Raw genomic sequence first — 25,551 nt, forward strand, 5'->3', positions numbered from 1 at the left:
AACACGGGTTAAGGAAGGCATAATGAATGTGTTATTATGAGCAGTGAATTTCTATGAGGCAGAGACACAAACCAGCTCCCATTCCTCTCTGGAGGTACACAAAGCCATGGTGCTCTGCCACAGCCACAACACACAGCGCACTGCAGAGAATGGCTGCTGACGGCCAGCCTCAACATTCCTTATTTTATTTATATCAGACCTCAAAGTATTCCTGTTAAATAACCACTTTGTAATATATAAAACTTTCAGATTCAAATGAATAGTTAACTTCCTGCGTTATCTTTAAGGCACATTATTTTGATCCACTTCTTTTTGGTCCAGAGAAGCAAGTGCACTTCAGCCAGCAGCTAGCCAGGTATCTGACACCTGGGTTTATTGTATCTGTCTGTGTGTCCATAGACCTCAACCACATGGACCGAATTCACTGTGTGCAGAGCAGTGCTGTGTCCTGGCACTGTGGGTCTCTCAGGTGTGCTGCTGCTGCTGCTGAGCTTGGGCAGCCGCTCACTGGCTTTGCAGCGCCCCGAAGCTGCCGTGTCCCGAGTCCACTCCTCTTGGAATCTGTAGGCATGAAGGGAAAAGTTACTTCAGTTTTGCTTGCTCTAATGAGAATACAGAACCTTCCAATCTGTTTTATTTGCATATCGGGCACTTTGCAAACTGCTTGTGCTGTAACACAGGGACTCGCCTCTTCCAGCATTAAAAGCAGTAGGTGGCAATGGTGCAAATAATTGAGTTTGTAAAAGCTGGTGCAGTCCTTGGAAAGATCTGTAGAGTTGGAGCAGATGTCATCTTTTTATTTTCAATAAAATGAGCTTCCAGGTTCAGTTTAATGCAGTGCTAACTACAGAATACTACTAAGAGCACTTGAGTGCTGTGAGTGGTGCAGAAGGAACGCCCTCGCTTGGTTAGAGGGGAATGCAGCAGTCCGTCCACTTGCATTCTGGACAGCCTGGCCCTATCCTGTGCACATCCTATGCAGCCTCTGAGCGCTGCTTGCATTGGCTGCAGGAAACCAGCAGGAGCGCTCGCGGGAAGCATGCTTCTTACAGGAATGCACAGAATCACAGGGAAAGGGCAGAAGACAACAGCACTGTTACAAGTAACTGCTCTGGTACAGACACTGCAGATACATCTGTCTTGTAGAGGGCATTAAATCTCCTCCTTCACTGGAAAGCTGTTACGAAACTACTTGGGGCATGAACTACAGCCAGGTAGTGTAAAGCATCTGAAACCACCTCTGCTTTCAATCCGGGATGGCACTGATCAGCACAGAACAGAACCCAAGGAGGTGCCCAGGTTAGCAGGGAAAATATGACCCCTTTTGGCCCCCTAATGCTAGTTTCCAACTGGGCTACTCCAAACCATCCTAGTCAGAAGGTTAGAATCCCTGTGTTCCTAGCTGGAAACATGAGAGCATCCAGGAGTGTCACGTGCTGAATATCCCACCAAGATGCAAATACTTGACATTTGAGAAATAAGCGCAAATTGCTGACACAAAGGAGCAAGGCTTTGGTTGGTTGGTTCTGCTTTCTCTTCCACTGCATTTTTATTTCTCTTACATTAAGTAAACAGGAAACGTGCCCTGTAACTCCTGCCACTGACACAGGGCCCCAAGACTAAACCACAGCCCACTTCCCCCGCCTGGCAGTTCTGTGAAATAGGTGCATCAGAAGGTGCTGAGACTTCAGTGGCAGAGAGGTGGTGGAGCACAAAGCACCATGATAACTGATAAGGGGAAATGAATAGAGAATCTCATGTTGGGACAACACAGAGTGCAGCTGTCTATATAAAAAGCACATAAAGGCCCCTCGGCTGTGCCAGAGTCTGCTTCCCCCCTCCTAAGAGCTGCACAACCAGACAGCCCTCACACAGGGAATGGCATAGATTGTGCACTCTGTATGAGACACAGTCTGTGTTGTTTGCAGCTGCTTCACCAGATGCTTCTTGCAGTGGAGTCAGCCCTGCACTGCTTCCTGCAGCACTGCTGCTCTCCACACACAAGGATGTCATGCAGACTGCATCCCTGGGCAGTTGGATCCTCACACCAGCTGTGGGCTCAGACAGAAGAAATGGAAGCTCAGAGGGAGAAATGAGCTCAGCTCTGCCCCTTGTGCAGCCAGCCTGGTGCCAGGTCACGGCATGCAGAGCTCAGGCACAGCCAGAGATCCAGCTCGGCGTGTAGGACAGCAGCATCTTCAGCCAAGCTCAGGCAGTCTGACTTCTAACATGAAATCTAATGAAAATGCAGAATCAGTGTGAGCTCCCACAGCCCTTCATGGTGCACCAGGTGCAGAAGACACTTTGAGGACCCCGACTGTCTTGCAGGAAGTCACTACTGTAGAAGTTTTGGAGCCTTAATTATCCCTCTGATGCACCCCCTTGCTCTGCAGCTCCTGGTGGGGGGCTGTGACAGTCACTCAGGCTATTCTGGTGTCTTCTACTACTGTTTGTGTTTTCCATCCAGCCCTGCAGCACTTCGTCTCTCAGCATGAGCACTGCCCCTCATTGCAGTAAACTTGCACCACAGCATGCTGCCAGCAAAAGGCCATCAGATCCTTCAGCTTTGCAATCTCCTCTACTAACATGTTTAGAGGGGGAAAGCAGCTGGGAAACTGCCCCGATGGGACAGAGGGAAAGATGGGAACGTGGCCAAGGGTCTTTCCCCCTCTGGCCAACAGCCATGTCCTCCATGGGCCTGGGCACACGCTGACACTGTTCAGAGCAACACAAGGTTCTGATTTGCACCTCCGGTGGAACCCCTTATAAAAGGTAGTGGAAAACTTCAGCCTCACTACATCAAAGGGAAAAAGAAAATACACTGTTTCACTGTGGAGGCCAAAGCTATGAGCTAATTTTGCCAACTCTGCACACTGCTTCTTGAGTCGACTCAAAACGCCAAGCTGCCTCTCCTAAGAGCACGTTAGCTTTTTTGGGGGAAATCTTTTCACTTGGACATCTTTTGTGTTGGATTGCCCTTACTTACTCTATGCCAGGCATGCTGGTAATGCATCTTATAGTCAAAAAGGGCTCCAGCACAAAAATTCAGGTGCTAAAAATATCTTCTGTGGGAGATTACACTAGCCTCTTTCTCTGCAGAAGAGATTTTTTCTTGCTGATAATATGCTCCAGCTGCAGTGGATATGTGAAGGAGGACTTGAAGCCTACCGAGACGTGGGCTTTTCCATTTGACTCACTCCTGCAGTCAGATCGCTACTTCACAGAGAATGCTTTATAACCTGGCCTAGAGCTGTGTAAAATAATTCACCTCAAGAATAGTCCAAATGTTGCTTCTTCCAAAGGCTTTCACAGCGGGGGGAAAAATCACTAAGTTTTTTTGCTGATCTTTACATATATTTTTTGAGTGAGGCTGGTTTCTATCTGGTTGTCCTCTCAGCTGACAGAGCAGTAAAAGGAATCATAGAATGGAATCACAGAATGGCTTAGGTTGGAGGGGCACCTTGAAGCCATGGGCAGGGCTGTCACCACCAGCTCAGGGTGCCCAAGGCCCCATCCAGCCTGGCCCTGAGCACCTCTGGGGATGGGGCACCCCAGCTCAGGCAGCTGTGCCAGGTCCTCACCACCCTCTGAGTAAAAGATTTCTTTCTAACACCTAACTTAAATCTCTTCTCTTTTAGTTTAAAGCCATTCCCCTTATCCTATCACTATCAGACCATGTGAAAAGTCAGTCCCCTTCTGTTTGTAAGTTATCCTCAAGTACTGGATGGCTGCCATGTTGTCTCCCTAGAACCTTCTCTTCTCCAACCTTAACAAGTCCAACTCCCTCAGCCTTTCTTCAAAGGAGAGCGACTCCAGGTTCTTGATCATCTTAATGGCCCTGCTCTGGACCCACTCCTACAACTCCACATCCTTCTCATGCTGGAGGCACCAGGTCCAGACACTGTACTCATAAGAGCCAAGGAGAATTGGAAAATCACCTCCCTTTCCCTGCTGCCACCCCTCTGGTGACGTAGCCCAGGCTACTGCTGGCCTTCTGGGCTGCAAGAGTACAACTGCTGGCTCATTTGCAGCTTTTTGTCCAACAGGGCCTCCAAGTCCGTCTTTTCCAGTTTACTCTCTCCCACTCTGTAAGAATGTCTGCAATTGCCCCAACCCAAGTGCAACATTCTGCACCTGGCCTTGTTAAACCTCATTAAATTGCCATGTGCCCACTTTCTGAGTATGCTGAGGACCCCCAGAATGGTGTCCTTTTTTTCTGTTGTGTTAACTGCACCACAGCTTGGTGTCATCAGAAAACCAGCTGAGGGTACACTTAATCCCACTGCCAATGCCTTTGATAAAGATGTTGAAAAGGAGTCAATCTCCAGGTGAACTCAGCTCTCCCTCAGCGTGAAAACACTGGACTGTCCATTCTCCCTTGGACTCTCACTTCTACTTCCATGCCTTTCCTGCATGTCAGTGTGTAACTGTGCCATTGGCACAGCCACGTCTGCCTTTACTGCCCTCACGTGCCAAAAGCAGTTTGCTGCCTGCCACCACGCTGGCTTTGTGAGCTGGTGCACATGTTAGTGATTTGTCACAGAGGCACCACTGCCTCGTGGAGAAGAGGTGGCTGCTGGCTCAGGCTGCCTAGCTTTCCTGGCTCCAGGCAGGGATCCCAAGGCAACAGACTCAAATTTACTTCAATTTACTCAAATTTACTGCTCAGGAGCTTACCCATTTGAAAAACAAAAACAAAAACCTCTTAAACTTAGAATGGCACTTTAAGTACTGATGTCTGATGTCCTCATGAGACCCATGGTGACCATCTAATCCAAAGCAGCGTGATGCTGTCTGCCGTTCTGAGGACGGTCTTTCACCTTGGACGGACGAATTTAACATCCTTGGTTTCGTTCTGCCACAATTCTGCAGGCATTGCACCCTGGCTGCCAGGATGCCCATGGGCTGCTCTCATCTCCTGCAGCTGAGGATCAGCCTTCTGCTAATCTCCAGCCCTGTTTCATGCAGCAACTTGCTGCCTCTGCTCCAACCTTCTGGGGGAAGCATATCCCTCCCAGTACCCTGTGCCTTGTAACTTGCTGTTCCTACTCAGTATCAGTGAACTATTCCAATATTATAAAAGAGCAAATAGGCTTACAGCTCCTGCATGTATGAGCTGCTGCTAAAATTTGCTATTTTTAACCTCCTTATGGCTCCTTATACCCAAGTGAAGCAGCAGCATCAACAGAGACTACACAGCCATTAATGATCCCAGGTACTTGTAAACATGTTTCTCAGCATTTTAAAGCAATTTGTTCACACACCCAAGAAGCCAGAATGGGGCTCATTATAGTTACAGCAGCTGTCATTAAAATTCAGTGTTTTCCAGTGAAACTACATATTCATCACATTTGTTCCACACTTCAAACATGAAGGGATGAGGACCTCGTTTTAGGGCAGACAGGATCAGAACAACACATTGGAGCCTGAGTTGTCCAACAGCCAGGTCCTGCATTATTTATAACTTTCATGTCAGCATTTTGGATCTCTGTTATGGTACCTCATTACAGTCAAAATGATCTCATCAGCAAACTAAGACAGATGATAGCGTTGTGCTCCTGAGTTACTCTACAAAATATAAACTGTGTCTTGCCTTGCCTGAAAGAACTGGCTTTTCATTGTATTTGTTACTAAAGCACATTTGTTCCTTAAAGCAGCAAATCAAACCGTTTGGTAGACAATGTACATAGGCAAGATCTGGATCAGTCTGAAAGGCTGTTCTCATCTGAACAATGATCAGCCAAGACATCTCTGGAGCACAGCATGCTGAGACCTCACCTAGTTGCGACACACACCATTCTGTCCTGCAAGGGGTGCAGAGCTGACAGACCACTTGTTGTCTCTGAGACTTGGCTCGAGACACGTTAGCATCATTTCCACACCTCATCCTCTGCGTATATCCACTTAACAGAAATAAACAGGAAAAGGGAACAGCTTTTACTAACCCTGATTAAGTAGACCTTATTCGGGTGAGAAAAGAGAGTGTGGTAAGAACTGATAACAGACCACGCTTCTTCCTAGAGCAATACCAAAACCATTTTATTTGGCCTGTAACAGTTTGGATACTATGTCCGATTAGAAACAGCATCTGTTCTTTATGAGAGAAACAGCTAGACCCCTTCTCTGCTGTGCACAGCATGATACCCCTGTTCTTCCAGCTGATTTTTGCTCACCGGTCATTAGCCAAGATCACATCACCTCTGCATCCTGCAAAGCAAGCTGACGTGGCTGACAGTGGCCTCGTGCATCAGGAGGTGGGTATGTGCCCCAGTGCCCAACACAGCATCTCTACTGTTCAAGCAGTAAAAACAGAGCTTGCAGGCATTATCCTCCTGCCCTCTGCGTTTCCCCACTGGGGAACTGCACACCCTTCCAGTTTTCTAAAGAAATAATCAAACTGTTTAGTTCTGGCCCCAGAGAAGCTGCTTATCCAGAAGAATTGTGTATTCCCTGCTCGTTTCAGTTAAGAAAAGATGTACAGAATTTGGTAAACATAACACAGCAGCTTCTGCCCTGTGGAGTGGTGTAGATAAGCAGCAGAAGGAACTGAGACTCCAGCAGAGCTCTAAGCCCTGTAGATAGCCTTGTGTTTATTTATCCCTGTTATTTTAAAAGCAGATTACACTTTTTCAAAACATTTACACTGTGAAAGACCGAAGTTGTCCAAAGTTAAAAACTGCATCGTTATGACTTCTGAAAACTGTTAAGGTTATAAATTTCATTCAATTAGCTTTATACATCTTTCTGAAAACACCCAAAGCTAAGAATTGATTAAACAGCCATCAGACTTTCATGTAAGTGCTCCATTGGAACAAAATTTCCAGCTGCACTGTGACATGGAAGCAGGTTTGCAATCTGCATAAAGCTGTTTTCTGCAGGTAACCACTACAAATCACAGGTATTGCTGTTCAGAAAAGCTCTACAAAGGAGCAGTGAATTAAAAGCAAACAAGGATCGTGCTGTATATACCATACACAACGACAAAGGAGCACTTAGAGGTTATCAAAGACACAATGATATGTATTTGTACAGATGGCACAAATTTCTTTTGCTGGTGACAACACATCCGGACACATTCAGAGGTGTTTTTGAACCAATAAATACGCCTCTGCCCACCCCACATGCATTCACACCACAGGGCACACCTCGTTTCAGCATGGACATTTCTCTGGGCAGCCACAGGGTCGGATTTCCACCATGGTGGCATTTATGGGGCAGTGGCACACTGCAGCTCAGGATCCCACTGTGCTTCCTTGCACATACTGACTGCCATGTTTCTCTGGAGAGCCCTCCAGGCAATGAGGAATGGGAACACCCTGGGCTGACCCTGGTTAGCTCCTCTCCTAAGGCTCTTAGGCAAGCTTGCTACCACGCAACCACACAGTGTAGCCACTTACCTGCTGCTGTTTAGTATCCACTTAACAAAGCCAATTAAAAAACCTTTCTCTACTTAACCTGGCGCAACCTTCTCTGCATGTCAGGCTTCACCAAGCACTGCTGTGAATAACCATGTGCTCAGCTTTTCTGCTCTGCCACCTTTGGGCAACACAACTCCCACAGCACAAGCAAGCTCAAGGAAACCCATATGTTCTGCCCCAGCAGGTGAGCCTGCCTACTTCAGGTCAGTGCTGCTGCCATACCCTGACCTCCTCAGAGCAGTCTGCTAAGCACATCTTTTACAAATACTAAAATTTCTTCAACAACCTCATTCAAAACCACTATATTTTAACAACCTTACCTGTAGAAGCCTTGGTTGTCATATGCCATGTTAGTCACATCGTCAAATACAGAATTATTCCTGAGTTTTTTGTTGTTGTTGTTGTTATTCCTTCCCTTATAACCAAAGTAAGCAGCATGCATGTTCTCCAGTTCTTCAGTTCTGAGCTGATACCACAGCTGCATGTCCCTGTGAATAAAGCAAGGAGTAAAACAGCACTGTGATGAACAGCTGCATACCTGAGCTTTTATCTGACCACAGATCTACAGGAGTTTAAATCTAAATCCACGTCTATTATCTCACTAGCCGTGAGGGGGCTGTGGCATGTGTCATATGGGGAGCAGCTGAGGGAGCTGAGATTGTTCAGTCTGGAGAAGAGGAGGCTTGGGGTGACCTCATTGCTCTCTACAGCTGCCTGATGGGATGTTGTGGTGAGGCGGGGCTCAACCTCTTCTCCCAGATAACAGCAATAGGATGAGAGGGAATAGCTTCAAGTTTCAACAGAGGAGGTTCAGATTGGGTATTAAGAAACATTTCTTTTCCAAAAGAGTGCTCAGGCACTGGAACAGGCTGCCCAGGGAGGTGGCGGAGTCACCATCCCTGGAGGTGTTCAATAAACATTTAGATGTCGTACAAAGGGACCTGCTTTAGTGGGCACTATTGGTGGTAGGTGCACGGTTGGACTAGATGACCTCGGAGGTCTTTTCCAACCTTAATGATTATATGATTTTATTGACTTCTTTAAGAGAAGAACGTGTTTGGTTGCCTTCAGAATTTCCTCCTGGATGTGCCCAAGGCACTTGTCATACTGCTTTCTCCAGCTCTAGGGTTAAAAAAAAAAAAATCACAATTGCTTTTCCTGTTTTTAAAAGAGTTCCAACATTCACAGAGTCACTAACAATCACATTGGCTGCTGGGATGAGATTAGATTGTGAGGACTGGCAATGCTCATTTCCATGACTTCTCCATCCTCTCAGGATGCAATCCTGCTTCTACCAAAGAAAATGGGTGCTATGCTTGTGCCATGGGGTGAGATCTGTTAGTAGGCTATGCTATGGGAGGGTATTTGGATGCCTCTGTCTGACATCTCCCCAAATGCAGGGACAAAGCACAGCATGGCACGTCCTGTTGGATCATCAGAAACCTTACAAGCAGGCTTGTAGGCAAAGGTGACCTTTTTTAGCAGATCTACTATGAGAGCCAGAAAAAGCAGACAGGTAGATTTCAAAGCTGAAGGGGAGATGAGGACACATTCCCTGCTCTGCAGATACAGACTGCCTTTCCTTTCAGAGATGGCCTAAAAGACACTTATTTAACCAGCCTCCTCCTAAGTGTTCTCACTTTGTATTACCAAACCTGCATCTCCTCTTTGGATCAAGAAACACTTTGTGCATCCAGAAGTTGGTCCTCATTTTCCCACTACATCAAGTGATCTAACAGAAGAGGCTCCCTCTATGTGCACTTGCTCAAGCTCTCAGACACCCAGCTGCAGTAAGGCTACTGCCACAGGACAGAGGGCAGCAGTACACTGGGAAGCAAAGGGAACCATTTGGTGTCCCGGGGCAAAACTGGGTAAAAATGCCCAGATTAAAAGTCTGTTTCTCTGGTAGGAGAAAAATAACAAGACATCAAAGTCATGCGGATGGCTAATTTTGACAAAACTTCATTTTAAATAAATGAATAACAAGGACTTTGATATGAATAGTCTTATCAGAAAGAAAAGCAGCAATCCTGAAAATGCCAGTCATCCTTTTCATTTCAAAATTTATTTAACGCTGTGAGTGAAAACCTAATACTATGAATGACACCAAAAGCTTCTTTGCCATGCAAAATCCTTTCAAGGGAAATGAGGAAAAAAAATTCATATTTTGGCTTCAGTCAGATTTTGAAATTACAGAATTTTTCCCCAAAGAGAAGGTCTGGCTCCCACCCAGGTCTGGATAAAACACAGCTCAGAGCACAGAGACCTTCACTTGGGTCCTCTCCGTTACCTCACTTCAAATGCTTCTTTGAAGAAAGAGGTGGCTAAAAATCAACAAGAAGTGCAGCTCATTGGCTTCAGCTGGGAGCAGCCAGCCCACTGGGAGAAGAAGGGAAAAGTGAGAAGGAAATGAAGCACAGGTGCACATAGAACACTTTTTGCAGCAGGTAAATTTGAGTGGATGCTTTCATGAACAACAACTGCTTGAATTTAGCATTCAGACACATTTGGTCACTCAGTCATCCTTCACAATACGTTTTTATAATGGACTGGATGAATAAGTTTTACTTCTTTCCTTGTCTGTTTGTAATTCTGCCCACTGTCTCGTGCTTCAAGCCGCATGACAAAATCCTAAGTCTTTCCAGCTCTCGTTCGTGGCATCTGTGTGACAGCACTAAGCACACTTTGCAGATGGTGAAGGCTTTGATGGTTTTGACATGGTAGATTGGATTTCCCAGAGGAGTTAGATGAGAGTAAAGGAATAAAAAGGAAGAGAGAGAAGAGAAGTGAAAATACAGCCAAACTTAAGTAATTCAAGGAGAGAAAGACTGGGCCAGAGAGCAAAACTTGTATGTTCAGCTCCTGCATAATTCTGGGTAGATCTAGATCTGTCTAGGTCCACTTTAGTCATTCAATATTAAAAAAAATAGGCACCTAAATACTTTTGATTTTACATTTTCCTTTGCCTAAGTTCTCCTCTATAAATGAAGGATTAAGTAGTTTACATCATCATGGTGTTCTAAGCATCAAGTCCTGGAAAGGAGCTCTGTGCTATCACACCAATGGAGTGCACATGGCATACACCTTTTATGCCAGGTCTAAAAACCTTCTCTTGACATACCTTTCAGTCCTTCTCCTTTCACTTTTCTTCACACACTTGATGAGACAGCAGGTTAAAAAAGCCATGGACATCAGCAGAATGATGGCACAGCTCACGATGGAAGCAATCACTGCAACTTTAAATCCAAAAGTCTCATACTTCGATATGGCTGCAGCAAGGCAAACACAGGAGAACATTTCTGAGGTCAACACATTTACCTCTCATATTTTCATTAAACCATGCTGAAAACTACCTGCTTTACACTTATGCTAATAATAGCTCAGTGTTAAGCATGTGTTATAATATTGAAGTATCTTGGCTTCAAACTAAAGCTACACAGATCTTAAACTGGGCTAATTAAAAATTCCTGTTTATAAGTCATTGTTCACAAGTATTTTAGCATTGCAGTTAAACACAATGCCTTTAGCACTGCAACTAAAAAGCACAACTTGGTCGGTCTAACAAATGCAGATGAGCTACCAGACTGTTTTAATCAATGGTTGACAAGGAGTGGAAGTGCAAACACAAACACTGAAGGGTATGTGGGTTTAAAGAAGCCTTTTATACTGAGGATGGCTCTGTGTTTTGGTATGCCATATGCCAGGAAGTGACCAACTGGTCTTCCTCTGTTTGGGGATGGAAGGGTGGTATCTGTAAGGCTATGTATTCAAGTGATCTGACATCAGAAATGAGTTTATCCAGACAAAAGAGGAGTGAGAATGCGGTATGACAAAGCTTATGCAGACCTCTGCCACCTTGTTTTGAGCTCTAAACATATCTCACTTCAGAATTCATCTAGTTCTTCCAACACGAATACCAGCACAAGGAATGGTTCAGCTCTACACAAAGTGGAGGGTTTCTGTCATTTATTTTCTTTACTGGAGTCTCTTAAATCAGAGATATGAACACCTGAATTTCAGAAGGACTGATAAGAGTCTAAAGAGCTACCCAACTACCAATGATTTAAAATGATACAAATCTGACATACCAACTGAGCTCCCCAATTCAGATACTACAAAGCTCAGCTCAGAGTACCATGCAGTAGATTTTTGCTTGAGTCTACTTCCAGTCAAATTACTGTTTTATAATAAATAAGAAGAAACACAGCATGAAAGTTAATTAATGATGTGCCATTCAAATGCTATTTGTTAATATGGTAACTTTCCCATGCAGCTTCCCACAGGCAACAGCCTGATATTGTTGAAAAATATTGCTGTGTTTCTTTTACAGCAAGTTATCTTCAGAAATGAAAGCCAGCAGATTAGAGGTCTGCAAATACATTTGCAGATTAGTTGGTCATATCTCTACAAGAGATGTTCGTAAAGAACAGAACACCCTGTAGTTACAGAGCCACGTTTGTTCCGGGTGCAACTCTACCAGAGCCGGTGATGTAAGATCAGGCAGAAATCCGATGGAGTCTTTTCTATGTCACAATAATTAACGATGTCAGAACACATATGGAGCGCAATTACAGTCAGCGGGGGCAACTTTGAAGGAAATTGAATTTGTCTTTTTTCTTGCACAGATGTCTAGAATTAATCCTCAGGTGGTAGGAGGTACACAAAGCTAAATAACTACACTGCAGCCCAGAGGGAGTGGGAATGGTTTCTGGAAGAGCCTTACGCTTGCAGGAGGGCACTTCTGCTGTCCACTGGGTATCGTTCCCCTTCCATATGCAGGTGATGACGCCGGGCCCCTCCAGCTGGTGCTCAGCCGCACACTGGAAGGCGATGACCGTCCCGACGGCTGTGCCATTGCCATGAATGATCTGCAGGGTGCCCAGCTGGGGAGGGGGTACATGGCTGCACTGCCCTGCAGAACAAATACACGAGGCAACGCAAAATGAGAGCAGAAAGTGGAGGTTCACTTCGGTTGGTTGATCATAATCATATTTTAAATCAGCCCAAGTTAATGGGCAAAGCAAGGAACAAAGCTCTGCACAGGCAACGTTGCTTGCACTGCCAGGTGCCAGTCCATAGCCAGACCCTGTAATGCCAGCCAGAAGCTCCTCTGCTCTCCATCCCATGCAATGTGGTTCACTTATGATGCTACACAGCTTCTTTTACACAATAAACATTAAAACCAAACAAATAAAACCAGGCAAACTCAAACAAAACAGAATTTGATCTATGAGTGGCATGGTCTCATTGGACACGTTCTCATATTGCTGGGCTCTGTGTTTAATTAAGTGCTCAGGATGGCATTTTCCATTCAGGAAACATTCATCACACATCTCTCACACAAACTTTCCAAGACCTAATGGACTGACCACATCCTCCAGCACCCCAGTCTATATGGTAGCCTCTTATCACAACCTTAAAGAATCTTCTCATGTTCAGAGACTACTGTACCTCTGCTAGCCCTGGCTAAGATGAGCTGACAACTCTTACAGCCTTTGCACATGGAGGGGAAAAGGAGAAAAGTGGCCAAAGAGAGACATCACATCTTCATCTCCATTCACAAACACTTCTGTATCACTCATGCGTTACACTTTTTTTCCTTTTGGCTTTTCTCTTTCTATTTTTTGCAGTACATACAGCTGTTCTTTGAGTTATTCTCCTCTCAGCAACATATTGTTACCCGCTAGCTTTATACATCAAGTTTTGTTGCCACAATATTCCTTGTTTCATTCATTTTTAACATAAATGTTAATGGTCAGTCATGAAGGCAACACATAATATCCAACTATACTTCAATAACAACAACTGCATTTTTCCATTCCTGTACCTGTGCACTGACAGAACCTGAGAATTGCTTTATTTATTTACTTATTTATTATGTCTAACACTCACTTACTTAATAGCACCATTGCTTCTGCATCAGAAACCAAATTTCCCGTCTCTCAGCTGATTTCCAGATGACTTCAGCAGGGCCACGGGCAGCTCAGAGGCAATGGGATTGCTCTTGCAAGGCCAGAGTGGCAAACACCAAGATGGCATAGAAAAATAATAAAGGAGAGAAAAATATGCTTTCCACATGTAGAAATAGAAAGAAATTGAGAGTTTTAATAGCCTCCTCAAGAACACTTGGGCAGAGCTGCAATGTTGATATCAAATCTATTTCATTTTTTCATACCAAAAAACCCTCCAGTCATTAATTAACTCTAAGCTGCTCTGATCAAACTGCAGGAGATGGGCTTACTATTGACTCATCTTCAGTCTACACTCTTAAAAAACCCAATCCCTGGAAAACCAAAACCAGAGGAATCTCAGCAAAACACCAATAAAACCACAGAGTCAATTACTGGTCTAATCTAAGTAAATACGCACTGAGGACTGCATTTTAAAAACATGCCTTTCTTAATTCCGTATAGGTTATTACTGCTCGTTTTGCCTTCTCTTTCAGCCCCTCACAATGGCAGCAACTTGCCTTTACAAGAGCAAACCTTTTCTAGAGTGTCATTTCCCTTATCTCCTGTCCTTCCTTCCAACATCTGACGCCGGAACACACTGATGTGTGAGCTGGACCATCTTCTACCTCACTTTGGAGTGGGACCAGCTTCTCTCTTCACCTTAAACACCCAAGACGCCTTGAAAAGCCATAATCATAAGCTGCAAAAGACCCACATCATTGCATTTTACAGTTTCAAGGCATATTTAGGTACCAGATCACATACTTAGAGCTCATACAGTGACACTTCTAGCTGCAAGAGATGCAGAAAGTATCTCAGAGCCAAGTCGGATTTCCTCAGCCTCCTAAGCAGTCCTCATTAGACTCTTTCAGCAGACGTGCCATTTTACCTGGAATCATGACAGACCAAAGAACAGATAATTTATCTCTTGATGTTTTCTTCCAAGTTCTTTTTTTTTTAATCTTTAATCCACCATTGGTCATTCTGACTAACACATGGCTGTTGCCAGCACTTTTACACTTGCCTGCATTGTCCTTGCCCATAATTGCATATGTTGAATGATTAAAACCTCAGAATGTCAGTGACCTTTTGTCATTATTATTTAAAAATACTTCCTTCACTTGATCACTGCAGAGATCTGCAACAGCCACTCGTTTGCCAGAGTGCCATTAAGCTGTGGTTATTTCCTTGCTTTGGCCAGGGCTGTAATAGCATTATGTCATCCCCAGATGACATTCCTGCACAGATGTAACTGAGGCTGTAATTCTGAGTCTCCTCTTGACAACATCCAATAAGGGATAAAATTTTGAAAGCTCCTATGCTTGTGTTTACACAGAACCTTAGCTAAACGTTCATCACCTGTACTCCACATACCTGCATCTGGCCATACAAGAAATGCTGTTTCTTCTTCTTCTTAGAGCTTTTCAATACCATTTCTTCTTTGGCCAGCACCAAAACATTAAAGGCTTTTTTTTTTTTTTTTTCCTTTAAATAAGAGCTTTTATTGAAAGACACAGATGGGATTTTTGCCAGTACGAGCTTCTGAATTTTATCCAAGTTCAGATTTAAAACCACTGGATCAGATTTGCCCTAATTTTCTTTGGCAATAGTCTTCTAATAATTCATTTGTGAATCTCTCTTGTGAGCTCCAGCATCCCTTTCTATTAATGATCCATGAAGTCCTTGCAGTTACTCATTGCACCCACTCTTCTGCCAGCTTACTTTTATCCTTCCACTTCTTGAAAATTACTGTTTTAGTGTGCTTCCACCCTCGTATCTGTACAAGGAGATGTTCTGCATGGATCTAGCCTTTGAATGCTCTCCAGGCATGCTTGTTTGACAACACCTGCTACAAGGAGGAATTTTTGTTTTCAGCTGAGGTCTGTGATGGAGGCTGCATTTTCTGCTGAAGTAAAACACCAACACTGCACAGACACTCGCACTGGCCAGGTTTACATCTCGATTTGTATTTATTTTCTAAATATCTAGAAAATATCAAGCCTTGGATTGCAGTAACTGTCACTAGTCAGAAATGTAATGTCGAATAAGAGCCATAAATATTGCTTATTTCACTTTTGCAACAGCTGAATCTCAAGCCCCTCAGAGTGATGCTTGGCAGGCAGCACTTACAGCTGGGAGGACTGTGCAAGGCATTACCGTGAGCCTATCAGCCATGTGTGAGCAGTTCACAATAAACATCCCCAGCCATGATGTGCTGTTCAGTTTTGATTAGCTTCATGGCTTCCCTCCTAGATTTGATGTGTCTCCCAAACCTAGTTCCCATGACTCATAAGTTGTTCGCCAGTCCCAGGTTGTGCTCTGCTTACATTTTCAGAAACAGGCTGCTACTTCTAAGCACAAGAAGAAAACTCACTCACCCCTACTAAGCAAAGGGTGAAAATCACTTCTTGATTTTGAGCTCTAAGAGAAGCTGTGAAGAGAACTGCTGGTTCATTCACTCACTGCACAGGACTCACAAAGCACCTCATCCATGCTGCCCACCACCCAAAGCATTGCTTCAGCTGCAGTCATCGCAGACCAGAGGCCATCAATGGGTCAGTTTGGGCATAAGGAGCTTTAACTACCTTAAGTATCCTATGGGCACACATGCACGCCCTCGTAAAGAAAGAGATCCTTCATACCATGCATTTCTTCAGTTCACACTAAGAGGATATTTGACACTCAGAAAGTGTCGGAATCTGAAGCTGCTGTCTGACAAGACAGGAGGGCACTGGCTGTAGCAAATAAACACATTATTTCACATGACAAATAACTGCCCCCAAAGTAAAAACACTAAAGTTGAGCATGCTCTGTTAATTCTTAATTCACACAAACCACTGAGTTCAGAAACATCCAAACATATAATTTCCAGGTGCTGAAACTTAAAGAGTAATGTGAGAATTAAGACAAAATAATCCAAAAAGCCTCTTTCCATGCAGACACAGGGTCGTCTGTATTGCAAAATCAATTCGTCAGGAAGAGTTACCATATGGTTTCATTGTCAGCATGCTGCAGATTTATGTTTTGCTGATAAGGAAACAGAATGAGAGAGTAACTGAAGAACGCTTGCCCATTACACATTGCCTGTGCTCCTTCTCCCTCCACGCAGCAAAACACAGCAAATGGAAATCAAATACATTGCATACATATATGCCAAAATGATCTAAAATACAGCAGCAGCTATCTGAAAGCATTTTGTTAAGATAGCCACTTGCTGTCTGTGCAGAAATAGAGCCATCCGTGACTTCGCCTCATTATTTCCATACGCGCATAATTCAAGCTTTTGCTTTGCTTATTGTTGACTACTTAATGCAACTAAAACATGCTGTAATAGCCAGATGCCAGAAATAGACAGAACATTAGGTTCTATAAAACCCGAAGAAACTCAGCAGGCTGATGATATTATTTCTGCAAGTCTATTTTCTTAGAAAAGCACGCATTAGAAATTACTGTTCCTAAAGTCACAGGCGTAATGTCGAACATCCGCAGCAAGCTCGCAGAGGAGCCCGTGGAAAAGCTTGCCATGGGAGAACGAAGGAAGAGAGGGAAGAGAGGGAACACACCCATAGCCCACACACCTCCAAAACAGATGAGGACCAGGCAGCATTCCCTGTTACTGTGTACCAGCAGCTAAAGATCTGGTTAGCAAACTGTAATTAGAGATTAAGTTGACCATTTTGCAGCCAACAGACTCTAATTGGATTGCATACGTAAGAAGAGCCCATTTGCCATCACATGCAAGCCCAAAACTCAGGCTTGCTCCTCTCGATGGCTTTCCCTCATTCTTTCCTGCTGAAAATTGACTTTTCAACGCACTGCTTGCAACAGCAATGATGGCAGAGCATGGTGGCACAAAGGGAGCTTCCCTTTTGGTGGCCCATTCAGGGCTATGGAGAGCTGAGATCCATTCAGACCACAGGACCTGAAGGGTCGGAGCAGGGACAGGAGAAGGGACTGATGGGCAGATTCCCTTCTGTCCTCCCAGTATTTTTCATCTAGCTTTTTTGCCTTGGTGCATCAAACAAGCTGCAGTGAGATTTAGGAGTCAGCACCAAGCACTTCCCAGCTCTGAAATGCTCCCTGTCTGCAGGGCTGTGAGCAGCTTTAATCCATGCCAAAGCCAAGTCACACATCACCGAGATGCTAGGTTAGGGTGTGCTGACAGCACGCACAATCCACTCCCATTTCAAACATAAATAACATTTGGAATTGGTGTAAAATGATTCTTATTTGCGTCTTTCATGTTACTCTTAAGCGAGGATTTGTTCCAGTCACTGTACTGCCATCTCTGTGATTGATTTTTTTTTTGCCAATTTACATCAAAGTCAGGTTATTCTCATCTGTAGATTTTACTCTGGGATCTAGCAACAAGGACAATACTGAGTATGTTTCTTATGGGAAAGATTAATTGAGAAAAAAGAAGTCGATGGAAAATGAGGTATTTGATGAAGGCCCCAGTAAAGCAAGAAACAAGAACAGATGGGTTTTCTGCACATTATTACCCTGTTTTCCAACAGAACTGAGAAAGTGGGTTATGGCACTTCTGAAGAGTTAACAGTTTAACTGAACAGGAAGGGTCCACAAGGCAAATGTGAAGCATTCATCTCTCCCTCTTTTTTCCATATTAAAAAGAATGAAAGTGGAAAAAATAATAATCAACCAAGCATCCACTATGGAGCACACCAGAACTGTGCCTTGACGTGAACTGTTCGCAAACAAAAAAGACCCAACAGCTGCTTTTTGACTGCTCAGTGAATGGAGCTAATGATGGGCTCCTCAATTTGTCACCCCAAAGCAGGTGATAAATAAACAATGCAACTTGCAGAACACACAGTTTGTGCCCTACTTTCTAAAATAAAACTCAAAAGGGGATAAAATTATAAGGAATAATTTGAATTGAGCTTTTCACCTGCACTTGCTCAGACCCCGATTGTATAAGATGTGCTGAGGTAGATGGAGCTAAATAAACAGAATAAACTATAGAGAATACTCTACAGAATGCTGGGAAATCCACATACCAAGAGCCCAGCTTAGTAGTTAGCACCTCACTAACATGGATCAGGTATTGGTGGGAAAGCAGGCAAGCTTTAGGAGCCTCCAATCTTCAGCAAACCATTCACTATGCTCTCCTTATCTCAACGCCCTCCCTTCTTCCAGAGATAACCAAGAGCCCATGAACGCTAGCAGCCCTGCCAGTATTTACAAGCAGCTTCATTCTCTTTACCAGCAAGTAATCACAGGCCAAAAAAGAATGGGTGAACACAGCAAACGGTGTGCACACCTCGGGCAGGAAAGCAGAGCTCAAACCATTCCTATAAAAGGCTTTATGGACAAAAACTGATGATGCCACAATGTCAGAGCTGAGCACTTTTTACATTACATAAATATATACATATATTGATTGACCATGTTGCTGATAGGCATTTCTGAGGTCTGGAGACATCTCCAGGCGCTTTCTTGTAGAAATCTGACAACCTGAACCTTCTGACTAAAAGCAGATGCTCTGGTGGAATCAGCCTTTCACTTTTGTTCCCTTTAAAATGCCAAAACCACATCGTCCAGTCAGTTCTAACACAAATACATCACTAGCATCAGTCCTACCAGTGGCTCCAAGACAAGGCCTTGCTGTCAGAAAATGCTTAATCTCTGTGGCTTTTCACCTGCACAGTGATTTAGCACCCCTAAGGAGGTGCTAAAACCTGCAAAACCATTTGGCTTTTTCTCTTTATAGGAGATGAATTTTTTAATTTTTGTTTTACACACCTAACTTCAGCGATTTTACATTGAACCTGCAAGCAAGCAGGTACAAATCCAAATCCTGCCATACATTTGGGCAGGGCAAGGGCTGCTGCTCTCACTGCGTAGCGCTGCCAGGTCCCCCTGGATCTATATGGCAGTGCTGTGGCACAGCCCCAGGATGCCCCCCACTCACTACTAAGTGCAGCCACACACTGGGCACACCTCACTGCAGCTGAGGGCTATCTGCCTCGAGCAGCTGGCATTGTCACTGATAAGAGCAGATGAAGAAGCTGCTCACTCCCACATGACAACTGCCCCATGACAACCTCTGCTGGATGGCACTGGAACCTGGATCTGAGCTAACTGCAAAACCCACCCCAAAAGGAGAGCTTGGGAAGATGAAAAAAGCTTTTTGCCTTAAATAGAAGCATTCACTTTTGGCCCTAAACAACTGGGCATAAGAACTCTATTTGCACAAAACATTTATTTGAAAAGAAACCTTCTGCCCATCCCCATGGCTTCCAGCTACAGGAACCCACCTGAGCATTGGATTTGCAGCCTGCTCTTCTCCCCTTTACTGTTCCTTTCTCAGTTTGCTATTTGAAGCTGCTAACTGCACACCAGAGAACTGTGTCCTGACACTCACAACTGTCAGCAAGAATTTCTGTGAATAATTGATTTTTTTAGACACTGGTCTGAAAGAGTTAGCAATAGCACGCGATTTACTGTGCTGATAGAAATCATTCATGAACTGAGAAAATAACAGTCAGACTTAAAAACCTCCTGCATGGTTTCATGGCTTCTGGTCTCTCCCATCTCCCTGCTGCCAGGCCGGCTCTTCTGGCCAGGTTGTGCCGAGGGCAGTGATTCACAGCGGCAATCCATCAGCACAGCTGCTCGCAGCCTCCCCAGCCCTAGGAGCCAGTGGAAGATGACATGAAGATGGATGGGGACAGCAGCGTAAGGACAAGGAACCACTCCATTGTGTTTATGGTGTCGATTAAAGCAGTAAATGATTGCAGGTGGGTTACACACAGTGACAACTGGCTGAGGCAAGCAGACCAAAGGGCAGCCCTCCTGGCACGGCACACATCCGCGACACTGCGGTCTGAGCCAGATACACTGCTGGCAGCTCTAGGAAGGCTGCATATCCTGGCAGCACAGCAGGCAGGGACAGCCCATGGCTGTATTTACAAAGAGGGAAAAACTTAGCTCTGTCTGCTTTAACAGTGATGGCTGTGCACTGCAGCTCCTCCTTGCTTGCACAAAACCACACTGTCCTAGAATCACAGTTTGAGTTAGAAGGGACTCTTAATGTTCACCTGGTTCAACTCTCCTGCAACAAACAGGGACACCCACAGCTCCATCAGGTGCTCACAGCACCATCCAGCCTGACCATGTGTCCATGGGATGGGGCACGACCACTTCTCTGGGCAGCTTGTGACAGAGCCTCATCACTCTTAGTGCAAAGAACTTCTTCTTCATGTCCAATCTAAATCTCCTCTCTTTTAGTTCAAAACCACTTCCCCTTGTCCTATTACACAGACCCCACTAAAGAGCCTCTTCCCTTCTTTCTTACAGCCCCCTTAGATACTGACAAGCCACTCTCAGTTCTCCCGGAGCCTTCTCTCCTCCACGCTCAACAGCCCCAGCTCTCAGCCTGCCCTCAATAGGGGAGGGGCTCCTTTACTGTGGCCCGTTAATTGCTTATGGCTGCACTACAGGAAAGGCAAGCAGTTAACCTGTCCTCTTCCCCTACACAGCAAGAAGCGGGGTGCTGGGCCGGCCCTGCACCTGCATATGGCTCTGCTGCCAGCAAACTGCTATCAAACCAGGCACCCATTGATTTATTTTGGTGAGCACTTGCTCTTTCTGCAACTTCTGCATTTCTCACCGTCATCTGAAGACAAAACAAAAAGCAAGGCAGGCAGGCTTCCTGCAAACGCAAAATCCTCTTCCCATCGCTCTTCAGGCCCACGGCACCAGTCCAAACTGCTTTGCACAGTAGCACAGCTGCTTATCTGCAACAGCATTTGAAAGACAGCATGACAATAAGAAGGCCAAGTGCAAACCAGCAACTATCCCATACGCTGCCTTGTCCCTGTCAATTGATTGAAGGCAAAATGCTGTGGTGCCGGCTCCATCAGCACTGACCAATAGGCTGAGTACATTGTGCTGATTTCTGATGGGAGCCCATGGGCCCCCAGCTCAGCTCAGCAGGAGCAGCCAGGGCTGCAGGCCCACCTCAGTCTTGCCCACATCCAGCCCAGGTTGAGTTTGGGTGGTTTGGGCTTTATGGTGTGAAGCTGACTTCTGATTTGTGAAACATCAACGTGCTGGGTCCAAGACATTCGGCTCATTTCATTCCCTCACAGAAAGTTGTAAGCCTAGACATAATTCATCTCTATATCTAGGTAATTTAGAAGCAGCCTGGACAAGGTATTGGAGAATACAACAGGGAACAATCTTGTGCTGTGGAGGACTGTGGTAGACAACCTCATAACTCTTCTCTATTTTGCACCATTCTAGAGTTTTCATGACAAGTACAAAAATCATTCTCTCAAAGCAATAACAATGCCTGGTGCAAATGCACAGCCACTGAGATCCGCATCCTGCAGTACAGGAGCTGAAGTGTGGCTGGAAATCTGTGACTGCCACTTCAGGTATCTTATTTAATAAAAGGTTTCACTTTGATCTCATGGGAGAAAAAGGAAGTGGAGGTTACAAGCCTATGCACTCCAGGTCACCTCACCTTCTGCCCTGCAGGATGGAAATTCAGGATGAACATTTTCTCCGCCTGCCTAAAAACTGAGGTAGGGACCAGAGCAAGGAGCTGGGACCCAGCTCACCACCATGTGCAGCACTTGTAGCTCTGAAGCACAGCTTTGCCTTTGCTTTCCTGGAAGAGCAACCAGAAGCTCACAGTGACGTGTCTTCAGTTGCTGCACCGGCAGAGATAAACTCAGTGCAAAAAAACCTGCTTGTAACAAAAGAACCGATACCTCGAGGGACACCAAAGGCACACCCAGCCCGGTGCACACCAGCAGGGCCACAACAGCCACCCAGAGCACGTACACAGGGATATCTCCCCCAGCAAACTGCAGCCTAAGTCGGTCCCAACCCAGAGACAGGGCCTTTCCCTCAGAGCTGCCTGCCAGGTGACCTCTCCCAGGAGCCCAGCGGGACGCACTGCTCACAGCCTCCTGCAGCACACTGCCCAGCTGCACTGCAGGCAGTCTCCTTCCTGGTGCAGGAAGGCAGAGGGACAAAACTGAACCACAGCTGCCAAGAGTTCAGCAGCAAAAGACCCATCTGGGCCACAGTCCTGCACAGAAATATTTCCAGCGTGTTTTATGTTTCTTTCCTCTGTTGGCTTTCTTTGTGGCAGCACTGATGTGCCGGCTCGGGTACCACCCAGCCGGAGCCCAGCACAGCCCCAGCGACACAACCTGCTCAGGGCTCGCTGCGGCTCCGCAGCCACGGGGCCGTCCCTGCCTTCCTGACAGGCAGGAAGCCTCAGTCAGCCCTTACATGAGCAGTTCTGCTGTTTCTCCAGACAGAGCCTGCAATCACCCTGCTGGGTCTGCACTCAGTACCCTGCGTGCTCTCAGGGTGAGAGTGAGGGAGGCAGCAGGAGTGGGAGGAGCTGGGCACACCATTACCACACATCTATCCTGCACGAGGCTGTCGGAGCCCTAAGTGGTCAAGTATCAGGCTGCAATGAACTTCTCCTAACTTCTTTCCCATACATAGACTAATTCAAATGGAAACCTTGAAGCATTTCTGTTCATCCGCTGCAGGAGTGCATGAGGGCATCTGTCCGTGCTGCCATTCCGGGCTGGAAATATTAGTCAATCAAAGCAGCAATGAAAAATGATCACCAATAAGGACACAATAAATGAAAAACACAGTAGTTGTCATCAGCTCTCCCTAGAGGTCACTTCTCCTGCAAATATCGCTGCATGAATAACATGTCCCACTTTAAATTAAGCATCCCAAGCAAGAGTTTAATTTAAAACTATACAAGTAGCTACAATTTAGCAATCTAAAGCACTCAGCCACATGCAGCAACCAACTGAGAAGTATGCAGACCTCCAGAGCGGTAGGGTGCAGAAGGAGCACTTGCAGAAGAACTGCTGACCCACTGCCAGCCAGCCCATTGAGCCCACAGCTGCAGACCTGCATGCAGGCACATCTATACCCTGCTCCTTTCAGCCCTTTTGACTCCAATTCAGCACCTCTCTGGGTCCTCTGGCCCACACCACTGGTGCAGCAGGTCTGGGGAGGGCAGTGCTGGTTGTTCTGGTTGGACCCAGCTGGGAGAGCACTGCACAGCCATCCCTGCCCTGATACAGGTTTCTCCCTTTCAGCCTCTCCACACAAAGCCCCAAAAATCCTTTTCTTTACTAACGGGAGAAATGTCTCCTGAACAGCACTGCAACACACATAATGCTATATTCTCTTCTTCTAGCTTCAAAAGTACAGACTGTAAAATGCTTGTGTTTTCTAGGTGAGGAATGCAGTGATGCAGTTTGACCCCACAGTCAGGTTTGCAAACACCCAAGGCATTAACTGAGGGGATTCCAGGCTGGCCGCCATTTGTTTGTCACGGATCCCACATCTCTGGGAGCCCTGCCACAGATCAGCACAGGACAAGATTATGTGGGATCAGAGGGCTGAGCACAACATGGGCCGTGCCCTGCCCAGTACTCCTTACTGCGGGCACAGCAGGGCACAACCGACACGAGCAGCCAACGACACACGATTTTACAGCAGACAAAAAGCTCAATAATTAGTAACAATAGCAAAAATTAGAGCAGCTCACATTCGAATTGTTAATTCTCAAGCATGTTTTCCAGAGCCCACTCCATATTTTCAAAATGAACTGCTCTATTAAATTCAAATTAAATGCACAGTTAAGCACATTTAAGCTGATGCGACCTAAAGCGCCGCTACGCCGTCAGCCCGGAGATGTTTGCTTCTTTTTGTCGACGTAATAAAACCCGGCTCATCGACAGCGTCCGTGAGGAGCGCACAGACAGATGAGACCACAGCCAGACGGGCAGTGCGGGGACGGCTCCGCGTTCCGGCAGCGCTGCGTGGCACGGGGAGACGCGGAGCACCGCGCGCAGCAGCGCGGATGGGCGCGGTGAACCCCGCAGCCGCTCGGCCCCGCTGCCGCTTCCCCCCCCATCTCCTCAGACCCCGCGTCGTGCGGAGGTCACGGCGTTAGGGCCGGACCCTCTATCAGCTCCCATTACCATCAAGTTAATCGCCCCCAAAGAGATTCACAGAGGCTGCTGGGCTCCACAGGATCGAGTTGAGTAACGAAACTGGAGGATTGGATGGGGGACGTGGGGCGAAGAGGAAGCAAAAAACCGGTGATTCATTTCCCATTTTACTCCTCGGTGCAGCACCCTATTTCATTAAAACACCGATATCTCCATTTTCTCCCCAGTCAACGTGCCTCTGTTGGAAGCTCTTTCGCTCCGCGGGTTCCCGGCGCAGCGCTCGCTACGAGCCGGACCTTTCCCTCCGAGCGCCTCTCGCTTTCACGCCGCCCGACCCCCGCAGACCCGCGCCGCACCCGGGCGAGCGAACTCCCACCCTCCGGAATTCAGCCGCTGTTGCCCATTTGGGGCACCGCAGCCTCCAGCGTGGGCCGTATCCCTTGACCGCGATCGGGGTGACCGCCGGAGCGTTCCTGTGCCGGGGGCTGAAGCGGGGACACTAGCCCCCGAGCGCCCGGCCCGGCACCCGCGGTGATCCCCCGTTCTCCGCCCGCGGCCCTGGCGAAGGACTGCGCCGTGCTCTGAGAGCTCCGCATCCCCACCCGGGCTGGGGTCCCGCACCTCGCCGTGCCCATACCTGAGTACCCGCGGGGGCCGCCGCCGTCCCGCCCGGGCGCAGCGGTGCGCGGCTCGTCCGGCCCCGGCGCAGTGGCTGCCGGCATGGCTCCTCCGAGCCGCGCCGCACCGCTCCGAGCCGAACCCAGCCCAGCCGCGCAGCCCGGCAGGTGCAGCCCGCGCCGCTTCCGCCCGCCCTCCGCCGCCGGGCCGGGGGGGGTCGGAGTCCCGCGGGAGCCGCCGCCAGCCCGCCTCGCCCCGCCCTGCCGGCACCCGCAGGGCTCGGAACGGGAGGAGGGGGAGGCGGAGGGAGGCGGCTGCCAGGGCGCTGCCCCAGCTCCTACCCGCGGGTTGACCCCCCCCCGGGCTGACAGCCGCATCCCTCTGCCAGTTACCGGGGGCTCGGCACGTCCTGCTTAGGGCTTGTCCTGCTGTTACCCTGCGGAGCTGTGTGCGTGATCACGTACGTGCGGTGCTTGGTCTTCAAAGTTGTGGCTTTTTTGCAGTAGGATCTGAAACTAAACTTGGGAGGTAGATAGATGACGTGAAGGAGCACCGGAGGCATCGCCCTCCTGCCTGCAGCCGGGTGAGACAGCG

At 46.8% G+C, this 25,551-nt stretch overlaps 1 protein-coding gene across 2 annotated transcripts; it reads right to left on the reverse strand.

Moving 5' to 3' along the window:
* Window positions 1-169: 169 nt before the first annotated feature.
* SUSD3 (sushi domain containing 3) lies at window positions 170-25,115 on the reverse strand. Of its 2 annotated transcripts, none has more exons than XM_052678805.1 (5): window positions 24,977-25,115; window positions 12,142-12,330; window positions 10,540-10,687; window positions 7,739-7,906; window positions 170-561 (listed from the first exon to the last, which is right to left on the reverse strand). In XM_052678805.1, the coding sequence occupies exons 1-5, from the start codon at window positions 25,059-25,061 to the stop codon at window positions 348-350; spliced, it is 804 nt and encodes a 267-aa protein (XP_052534765.1). In that variant the 5' UTR covers window positions 25,062-25,115; the 3' UTR covers window positions 170-347. The 2 variants fall into 2 exon arrangements, with proteins under 2 accessions (XP_052534765.1, XP_052534766.1); XM_052678806.1 differs by lacking the exon at window positions 24,977-25,115 and adding an exon at window positions 13,315-13,574.
* Window positions 25,116-25,551: the final 436 nt, after the last annotated feature.

The sequence above is a fragment of the Tympanuchus pallidicinctus genome, unplaced genomic scaffold, assembly GCF_026119805.1.
Source record: "Tympanuchus pallidicinctus isolate F22 unplaced genomic scaffold, pur_lepc_1.0 scaffold17, whole genome shotgun sequence".
Taxonomy (NCBI): domain Eukaryota; kingdom Metazoa; phylum Chordata; class Aves; order Galliformes; family Phasianidae; genus Tympanuchus; species Tympanuchus pallidicinctus.

Excerpts from the sequence above, each read along its gene's own strand:
- SUSD3 (XM_052678805.1), bottom strand. The coding sequence starts at position 25,061 with ATGCCGGCAGCCACTGCGCCGGGGCCGGACGAGCCGCGCACCGCTGCG. Across the intron at positions 12,331-24,976 it reads CGGCCCCCGCGGGTACTCAG|GGCAGTGCAGCCATGTACCC; the intron begins GTATGGGCACGG and ends TTTGTTCTGCAG. Across the intron at positions 562-7,738 it reads GACAACCAAGGCTTCTACAG|ATTCCAAGAGGAGTGGACTC; the intron begins GTAAGGTTGTTA and ends TCATGCCTACAG.